Source organism: Pteropus alecto, unplaced genomic scaffold, assembly GCF_000325575.1.
Source record: "Pteropus alecto unplaced genomic scaffold, ASM32557v1 scaffold110, whole genome shotgun sequence".
Lineage (NCBI taxonomy): Eukaryota > Metazoa > Chordata > Mammalia > Chiroptera > Pteropodidae > Pteropus > Pteropus alecto.
The window spans coordinates 12,201,021-12,210,940 of record NW_006431920.1 but is presented as its reverse complement, the minus strand read 5'-3'; the positions used below and the strand labels follow the sequence as shown (position 1 = coordinate 12,210,940).

Sequence of the window (9,920 nt, the reverse complement as noted above, 5' to 3'; positions counted from 1 at the left end):
CTTTCCCTTTTCCTTCCTGTTCTCTCATGTGGGGTTTATTCATCCTTTAAAGCCCCTTGACATTCTCTGAACAAAGCCAAGGGAGGAGAAGGTTGTGAGAAGAGAAACCTACCTGGAGGTGACAGCCCTGACAGCGTGGTCCTGGGAAAATCTAACGGGCTGTGTCTCGGCTCCTCCTCCACAGCATGCCTGGGGATGGGATTATTCGGGCTCCTCCAACCTGGGAGAGCTGAAGCTCCTTCTGGAGGAGGCGGTCATGCTGCGACGCCTCAAATCTGACGTCCTTGCCCAGCTCCCAGCCAAACAGCGCAAGATGGTGGTGTTTGCCCCAGGTCAGATCAATGCCAAGGCCAGAACGTCCCTGGATGCCGCCGCCGAGGAAATGACCACCAAGGGCAAATCTGTGAGTGCGGGGCTGGAGACGGGGGGTTGGGAGTTGTGCTCACAGGTCTTTCTTCCCGGGACGGGCTCTGCGGACATTTCCCAGAGATCTCTGAACTTGCCTTTCCGTAACCTCTTCCCTCCTCCCTGGGCAAGGACGGTGAGCCCGTTTCATTTCTCAGCCTACTCAGTCTACTTCGAAAATCTCCTGTGAATTTGCAGTTTTATGCTTATGTAGATCACTGTTGTTCGATGATTCTAAACATAAACTGCAGGATGGTGATATATATTCTGAATAGCTCAAAGAAAGTTAGAATTTATCTTTAGTGTATTTTGAGAATTCCTCAGTCTAGGAACAGTTGTTAGAAATTAGTTTATGTGTATTTGGTAGATATGTTAACCTTTTAACTATCCCCTGTCATTTGCTTTAGTCAGAATAACAAATTGACAGTTATTTAATAAACTTGAGTTTTCAAACCTTCTTAACACTTTGCCTCCTTACTATAATCATTTATGGTTGGCAGTACGCTGGCAGGATCTCCTTTTTAATACAAGGAAACTGAGGCTCATAGAGACTGTGATTCCACCAAGGTCTCCTGGCTTCTCCATGGCAGAGCTGAGGCTGTATCTAAGCCTTTTACCCCTATATTTTAGGGCTCTTTCCACTATGGTATTTTTATTTTTTCGAAACACTTTCATTTCATATCTTTCATTAACATCTTACTATGCTAAGCACCATGTATAATTTACACCAGCTCCATGTCTGTCCTGTTGAGACAAAACCTTGCAACTTTTATTGCCAAGAAAGTAATAGTCATTGACATTTTTTTGGCATTATCATAAAGCATTATCTGGGCTTTATCTGATATTACCCTGTACAAAGAACCCTTAGATTTAGAGGAAATCTCAGCCTTCTGGAAGATTACAAAATAAATAAGAATGACAAGAGACAGAATGCTTGATATTTTTGCATGTTGTTTTACCTTGTGATGAGCCAGAGTAACTGGTAACTTTTAGAAACAGAGGGTAGAGTAGAGAATGCACGGGTCTGTTATCAAGTTGTGTTTGATTTATGCCATGTTTCATATAATAATCTGGATGGTCTGGAGGAAATGAGCAGGCAAAATCTCTTTGCTATGGAGTTTTCAAACAAAATTTGTGCAACATTTTTGTGGATATTCAGATCAACAGTTCTAAAATTGTATTTCAGTAGAACGATGAGTGGAACTAGGGCACTCCGTGGCTAAAAACAATCTTGATGGTCTTTTCTGATTTCTAAAGATAAAATTCAATGAATGGACAGTTTCTTCTCTGTTTTAAGTTTTTCTTATAACCTTAAACCTGGAATGTCTATTAACTTTTGCTCACTGGTGAACTCTACCAGATAAGAAAGCCAATGGGTAAATACAGCAAATATAATATTAATGGGAAAAATTCAGACATGCAATATTTTTAGATGCAAAGATCTGAATATTTATCAAATGCTATGTTTTAGTCCCTTGCATGTCGATGGAAGTAAGTCTATGGGTATTTCGTGGGATTCCCCAGAGAACACCCTTGCCCGTACCTGGTCTACCTCCTGAACCAGATTGAGAACAGTTACTGTAGACAACTGAAAAATCAATCAGTAGGCATTTGAATTGAGGACGAAAGTACCATTAACTGGCGTAGAGAGAACCATAAATGATGCAATGTGGCCAAAAAGAAAAAAATAGAAGGGAATTTCAAATTAGTGCAGCAAGATTTGAAAATATTTGGTAAACTTCTGCCAACTTGCATAGTTCCTCAAGTTAGGTGAGTGGCTCTTTCCAAAGATGGTTTCAGATGTAACTTGAGAGTTTGATTTTCTGAGTTTATGGGCAGTGATGTGAAATCAACTAGGCTGAGCCATGGAAATCAGGAATGTTGGGTGTTTTATAGCTTCTTGTAGCTATGCAAATCCCTTAAATTATTTGGGATATTTTGATATTTTCTTACCTAAAAAAGGAAGCCACAACCTGCCTCATGGGTTTGGTGCTGGAAAAATCCATAAGGAGAGAGCCAGCTGCTCAGAAAATAATCCCTCCTGTAGGGTGATTATCATCTCTGCTACTTCAGCATTCCAGAGTCTTAATGCTATTTTGCAGATTATGAAAATGAAGCTGAAATTGCAGCATAATTCTTCAGGAATCCAGCAGAGAAAGAGCCTAGAGCTCTTCTCAGTCTCAGGCTTGATACTCCTATCTGCTTCCATGGAGTCTTAGGAAAATTAAAAGTTTGTCCCTGAAAGAAAGAAATTGAGTTGGTATAGATTACCTTCAGCGTGATGCGAAGCCAGATACTATATAATCAGATTATCAGATTCTTTCTGATAATAAGATAATTCCTTGAAAATGTGGTTCTTCTTTGCATTCTTTAATGTAAACTCATTTTTACAATGGAAAATCCAAGTAGAAAACAAATTTATGAGCTTTGCAGTTTGGACCATCAGAACCTCTCTTATTCTAAAGCCACTGATTTGGTGCTTCTGTAAGCTGGAGATCCGACTGGGAGCATCACCCTAATTTAATTCAGGACGGGGAGCCATGCCAACTGGGAGTTGGACTAGATGGCCCTTGACACCCCTCCTAACCTTGACCAACTATGAAATCTTGAGCTAAAGAGTTAAAATGAGGAATCATAGTTTTTATGGTTTTTGTCGAATAAGGAAGCCTGTGAATCTATAGGAAGTCAGCCTCCCCCAGCCACCTACATTTTTATAGTTACTATTTAGGCCCAGTTTCCCTGCAATTTTGCACATTATGGTGGCTCCAGCAAAGCACCGGTGACCTGTCAAGAAGTGAGTTTTTCTTTGTTCCCCCACACCTTCCCTCTGGAAGAAGGCTTTTTTTTTTTTAAAGCTTTAAATCACAGAAGCCAAGGTAAAGCAACCAATTTATAAAATATAATGTACGACGGAGGCTTTTTCTCATTTTCAGTTGAAATAATAGGTATCTCTTCACAGGCTAAAAAAAGCCGTCTCTAATCATCTTTTGTCTAAAGCTATTTTTTGATCAGCAAGACCAGGAGCAGAAAAATAGAACAAGTTCATGCAGACTTCCTGGTGACAATATCAGTTCACCTTTCTGCCATTTGACAGTCCATTCAAATTTCCAACATAGAAAAATAAATTCGAAACCCCAGTGGGTCTAATTTAATAAAAGCCTAAGAGGCAGGAACAGAAAAAGTAGGTTATTTAAAATTTCCTGGTCTAAGGCTGGCAAAAAAAAGTCAGATTGTTAAAGGACTAGTATCTGTCCATCCAGTTTGGGGAAGTTTTTTTTTTAAAGATAAAACTATTGATTTCTCCCACATTAAATTTCAGTGGATGTCTATTGTATAAAATCTGAAAAATAAAGGGAAGTACTTAAGTAATATTTGTTAAACATTTTTATTACTACACTATAAAAAAGATTCACCCATTTTTTATCACATAATTTCAGCATTTATCGTTGGATGGTTTTTCTATAAAATGTATACATATTTTGCTTTAAACTATATTGCTTACGTATACACTTAATATAAGAATATATGTAACTTATGTATGTGATAAGCAATATATATATTTTAAAAACAGAACTGGGATCATATAAACATATGCTAACTGAGGAAGAAAACAGGTTACAAAACTGTATCGTGAATACTTTCCTTGTTGTTAAATGTTCTTTTAAAACATGATATTTAAAGTCCGCATAGTATTTTCTCACATGGCCATTCTTAGTTGGACATTTAAGTTAATTCAGCTGTTCACTGTTCTCAGTAATACTACACTGGGAAAGTTAGGCCCTCTAACCTAATGCAGTCCCTGGAAGGATATGCCAAAGGGACAGAGCCAGGTTCCTTATGATGACCTCACCCACAGTGCGTCTGCCTCAAGCAGACTGCACCCCAAGCATCCTGTCTACAATTTTACTCTGGTGTGTTACTCTTGTCAGGTCCATCCCTCCCACCCACACTCACTCACTCCACACTTGCCAGTTAGAGAGGGCAAGGAAGGGCAGAACAAACAGGAGGTGAAATGTGAAAGGCACTTTCAGAAACCTTGCCCCAAGATTTACCATACGTGAGAAAATGAACACCTTTATTGCACACGATTGGTGGGCTGGCTTTCTAGGCTGACATATTTGGGAATGACTTCTCAGTGTGTACCAAAGCCTTCAAAATATGCCGAACCCTCTGATCCAGCAACTTACACCTTAAAATTTGTTCTCATGATATCATCAGATGCACACAAATTCACATTCTGTGTGTCCAGAACCTTGTCAGAGTCTAAACTGGGCCTGTAGCTGAGAAGCAAGTTATGATACACTGCCATGGAGTTGCATCTTCAGCATGAATTCCCAGGAAGTTTAAGTTGATAAATTGGACTACTGCCACAAAATAGGAGGGACAGTAGCCTCCCTGCCACGATCTATGTAGAAGTGAAATGGATCCACTACCCTGTCAGTGTCCCTAGGAATTCCTATGGTTCCTAGGTACCTTTCTTCTGTCTCGTCAAGATCTGTAGGAAAGATGCTATTTAAAGCCAAGAGGCAGTCTGGCTGTGGCTACTTTCCTGAGCTATTAAGGACCCAGGAGTAAGGAGTTTAGGGCCATAGATGTGATCACTGCTGGCTCCCTTCTTTGTTCCACGAAGAAGCTATTGTGTCAGTAACTGGCCTCACAGGCCCAGGCACGAGAAGGTGGGGGCATCTGGAAACCCATGCTTGCCAGTGGTAGGAGATGGCTGCCCTACCCGTGATGACGATTACCTTTCATCTCTGGGAGCCTAGAGTGATAGCGAATGTTGTCTCATATTATGAAGCTATTTGAGCATCTCCTATGTTAGCATTCTTTATTAGGATTTATTTACGTGCAAACTATAGAGAAGACATGGTCTCTTGTCCTGGGTAGTCATTTACCTTATGTGGGAGACAGACCAAAAATCTGTGAGTCATGATTTTGAGATGATAAACTATTTGTGATCAGTAGGAATTGATTTAGCAAGTCTTGGATAGAAGTGAGTTTAGGCAGTCGGGTATGGACACAAGTTGGCAGAAGAAAAGGGGAGGCAAAAACCACAGTGGGCCAGAATCACGTTTAAGTTGTTCTTAGGCTGTATGTAGTACACACAGGTGCTTAGCAAGGCCGCATTTCAGCTGATCACATGAGCTTGGTGTACATGGTAAAGCTCTACCTGAAATGCCTTTCCAAAGAGCTTTCATGTTCCTTGCCTCATCGGATTCTCACAATAGTTCTCGGTGAGTGACAGAGTAGCTGTTATGCCATGACCATGTCTCCAGTGACAGAACCAGAGTTCAGGCAGTTCCTGTGACTTGTCTAAAGCGAGCGGATAAGTCAGGGTTTCCTGTCTCTGGTGACTGGTGTTAGTATTTGTAAAGCTCATAGTGGTGATAATTATGTCAGTTTAGCTCAGAGTTCTCAGAGTGGGAGACTTTAAACCTTCGACTTCTCTTTCCACAGAAAGGACAGCAGAGAGAAGCCCTCATTCTCTTCTTCAACAGAACAGCCGAAGCTAAAATCCCATCTATCATGTAAGTAGTCACCAAGTGTCAACTTGTCTCTTTCTCTCTCTCATCTTTAAAAAGAAACACCTATTATTTTAGTCTGCCAGAATAATTTTACTGCTCTGTAAGAAATGCTCAGAGATTCCAGTTACCGCTGCCTTGAATATAAAGTGTAGGGCAATACAGCCTCATCTCCCACGAGGCGCGTGGAGGCTCATCCCTGGAGTGCTGCCAGGAGTTGCTGGGAATGAATCCCCGCGAGGTCCTGTCTTGACCCAGGTGAGCTGAGCCACTGCCGTTTGCGAGGAGGGTGGGGAGACCCCGACACTAACGGGCATTTTCCTCTTCCAGGGAGAACTGTGCTCACTTGCCTAAAGGAAAAAATTAGGGCTTTCATGAAAGACCAAGCAGCCGCCTTAGGTGATCCCCTGGCCTTCTCCAAAGGCATGAAGTTTCAGCCATTATTGACCTACATAAAAAGGAGCATTTTAAAGTTTGTTCAAAAGATATGGGCGAGTGGCTGTTGTCACACTTATTCTCCTTCCGCCTAAAAACCAAAGTTGAGGTCATTTCTTTTTTTTTTTTCAGTTCTATTCTTAAAATTATTCACTGACTTGGAAAAAAATCTCAGTTGTCTACCTTTCTTAAAGAAAGAAAAACCCACTCATGTTCAAATGTCACCGTGATAGAAACTTGACACAATTCTAATGACGTACAGTTTGCCTGATTTTTTTATTGTTTAACATTCATGTGAGACTCGCAAGATAATGGTCCAAGTGGTGAAATTACGATGAGAATGAATTTGGCGAGGGTTGAACCGTGCCACATTGGCTGTGGGGACAGAGATTTGCAGATACATTGAAACACACAGCTTACCCCACCCTCCCACTGAGCCTCCAGACCTCTCAGCCTTACCACTTTTCCACTCTGACCCGTTAAATGTGGTAGGAGAGTGAGTTTGCTGCGTTATTCATGTCTAAGATTCTCCACAAAGGCTGCTGAATGCTGGCCAGCTCTCCTTCACCCTCCGGGAACTGCCCTTTTCATTTATGATACTGATAGGAGACGTGTGAACTCCAGATGTGGTTTTTATGGCCTGGAAACTTCTCTATCAGAAACAAATCTGAATTGCCCCCACCGATCCATTTCTCATGTGCTGCCAAGTGACAGATGGCAAGGGTGCTGGTCTCCTCCTCCCTCGCTCTCTCAGCTTGTGACCTACAAAATTCAGGGTTTGTTGAGGGTTGGATTCAGAACCAACATCTTCCCTTAGAAATTGTAAATGTAATCATTTTTCCGTCTCATAAATAAGCTTGGTAATACTTTGTCTTAGTCTGTTCGAGCTGCCATAACAAAAATACCATAGACCGATAGACTGAGTGGCTTACACAACAGACGTTTATTTCTCACAGCTCTAGAGGCTGGGATGTCCAAGGTCAAGGTGCCAGCAGATTCAGAGTCTGGTGAGGGTTCTCTTCCTGGCTTGCAGGCAGCCTTCTTCTCACTGTGTCCTCACATGGTGGAAGGGACAGGATGCCTCTGGGGTCTCTCTAATAAGAGCCCCGACTCCATCACTTCTCATAAGCCCTACCTTTCGATACCATCACGTTTATGAATACTGGGAAGTAACATAAACATTCAGTCTATAACATACCTTATACATACTTTTTCAAAATTCTGTTATAAATTATATAGTGCTTTATTATTTCCAACCATTTTGACATTTGTTTAACTCATTTTACATTTATAGCCTCTTCATGAAATCAGTAGAATAAGTCACATTGGCCCCATTTTTTTTAAATGCAGAAACTGAGTAAATCTCAGATGTCCTCGGGCAGAGTAAATGCTCCTTGTGTCCAAGGAAGCTAGCTCACCTTCCCACTGCCCTGAAGGAGCAGTGACCTGCGCTGGGGTTGTGGGCACTAGTCCAGGGGAAGCCAAATGGGTATGCTGACTGGGTGACTCTTCCTTCCTACAGTTCCCAAGGGTAGCTGCTGTCCTTTAAGGCCACTGCTAAAGATAAGGGGCAGAAAGTTAAGAAAAAACACAGTAGATAGAGGAGAGAAGTAAATTAAAGGGAGAATAAATAAGGTCCTTCACCCCATATTCCTTTGCCTCAGGAAAGAATGCACTTACTACTCATGTAACTGTTGGCAGTCAGATGTGGGTGGGAGCTGGAGAGCCTGCCCTGACCATCTCTTCAGTATTATTACTTAGGTTTCAATATTATACTTCCAGAAATTTGATTATGTCAAGAATCCTTTAATCCTCTGCCTAGGTATTTTCAGATCTACAGACACTTCAATTTATATTGAAAACACATTATAAAGATAATAGCAGCCAAAGTGTGAACTGTTAATTATCTTCTGTGATCCCAAGTAATAATGTTTCGGTAACATATCAGAGACACAGAAAACATAAGGATACTTCAATTTATTTGTGTATGGAAGATGACTTAAAAGCGTGGCAGAACTTTCTGCACATAGCAAAAGATGGCTTACTTCCCCAAAGCTCTCAATTTTGCTGCTTCTATTCAAGTGGCCTGGCGTGAGGGAAGGGGGAGGAGATCAGCTCTCAGAGAAGGGAGCAAATGGGCTGGGGAGGGCAGGCACCCCGAAGATGTCTGCTACAGATGCAGTCACTTTTCAGGAATTAACCTCAACCGGATGAGTGTATGTTTAATTTATCGTGTCGTCATTGTCACATGCAGTGAATATATCCTGGACCTGCTGGAAAGTGGAAGAGAGAAGTTTCTGGTGTTTGCACACCATAAGGTGGTTCTAGATGCAATTACTAAAGTGCTTGAGAAAAAGGTAAGCTCCCTTTGAAGTTTCACCTGGATGCTTTTAATTGTTTGTGTGTCAGCTGCTAAGTTGTTCTGAGCAGGCCGAGGTCAAAGTAGTGAGATGATGGTTTCCAGAAACATTGCTAAAGACTTTCTGAAGAACGCTTCTTACTTGTAAAGCCACACTGAGATCTGAGCATTTCCCCAGCAGTGCCCTTTAACTTCCTCCGTGCTCGGTACACGTGGCCCAGGAATCTTGCTTTGGGAACCTCTCTCAATGGGTCTTCCATGCTCCTGTGTAGATAATTAGAAAATTAGCAAGAGAAGAGGTAGCAGAAATTGTTCTCCTGTGCGGAGACAAGTATTTATATGAATAGCCCGTTCACTTTCCTCCTTTTGTTCCCCTGATTAATGTCCAAGTGGCTTATTAATTGTACCTGGCCATGCCCAAACTTCAGTACAGTTACATGGTCCTCATTAAATTGAGTGAAAAATATCTACAAGGATTTCCTAGAATGTTCATTAAACTAAACACACCATATTTTCACCCCGTTTCATTTTTGGTTAAATTTAGGACCATGCATTACCTTTTGTTGTCCTTCATGCTTTACATTTATGTCATATTTCAATTATACAGAAGAGTACAGAAAAAAGAAAACCATCCACGTGTCCCCCATCCAGATTCAATAAGTGGGAAGTGTTGCAGTATTTATTTCAGTTTATTTTTTAAGTGATAAAATATGTGGGCCCTCCCTTAGTACTCCTTTAATAAATCCCCCTTCTTCCTCCCCAGATATAACCACTATACTGAAACCTTTCCCTCCACATCGTCATACTTTAAAAGTATGTATCCTTAAACAGTAGAGGTCTCCTTTCGTATACTTTTTAATTTACCTAAATGTAATTCACTTTTGCAGCGTTACCAGTTTACTTCATCCACTGTAACTGCTAAGTAGAATCTCCTTGGAGGACTGTGCCACAGTTTATCCATTCCCCTACTGATGAGTGTTGAATTTATTTGCAGTTTTTGCTATTATGTGCATAGTTTTGTATATGTACATACATAGGTGTGCCGTGTGTGTGTGTGCATGCACACACACGCACGCACACTTGGGCATGGCCAGGCAGGATCTTGCATGATCACTGGATAGACTCATCTTCAACTCTACTAGGTATTCTCAAATTGCTCTCCAAGGTAGTTATTCAAGTTTATAATCCCACCAGCAACA

The 9,920-nt window shown here is 41.2% G+C and overlaps 1 protein-coding gene and 1 long non-coding RNA gene across 5 annotated transcripts in view; one reads left to right on the top strand and one right to left on the bottom strand.

Annotated features, from left to right (window-relative positions):
• Nucleotides 1-9,920, top strand: part of SMARCAL1 (SWI/SNF related, matrix associated, actin dependent regulator of chromatin, subfamily a like 1) — a 52,035-nt gene that overhangs the window by 33,057 nt on the left and 9,058 nt on the right. For both annotated transcript variants that reach the window (XM_006906739.3, XM_025043301.1), the window contains 3 exons: nt 185-403; nt 5,863-5,933; nt 8,617-8,719. In XM_006906739.3, the coding sequence (XP_006906801.1) occupies nt 185-403; nt 5,863-5,933; nt 8,617-8,719 (393 nt within the window). The remainder of the gene's footprint in view (nt 1-184; nt 404-5,862; nt 5,934-8,616; nt 8,720-9,920) is intronic.
• Nucleotides 8,726-9,920, bottom strand: part of LOC112475397 — a 9,943-nt gene continuing 8,748 nt past the window's right edge. For all 3 annotated transcript variants that reach the window (XR_003044702.1, XR_003044704.1, XR_003044703.1), the window contains one exon: nt 8,726-8,985. This is a non-coding gene — a long non-coding RNA (uncharacterized LOC112475397). The remainder of the gene's footprint in view (nt 8,986-9,920) is intronic.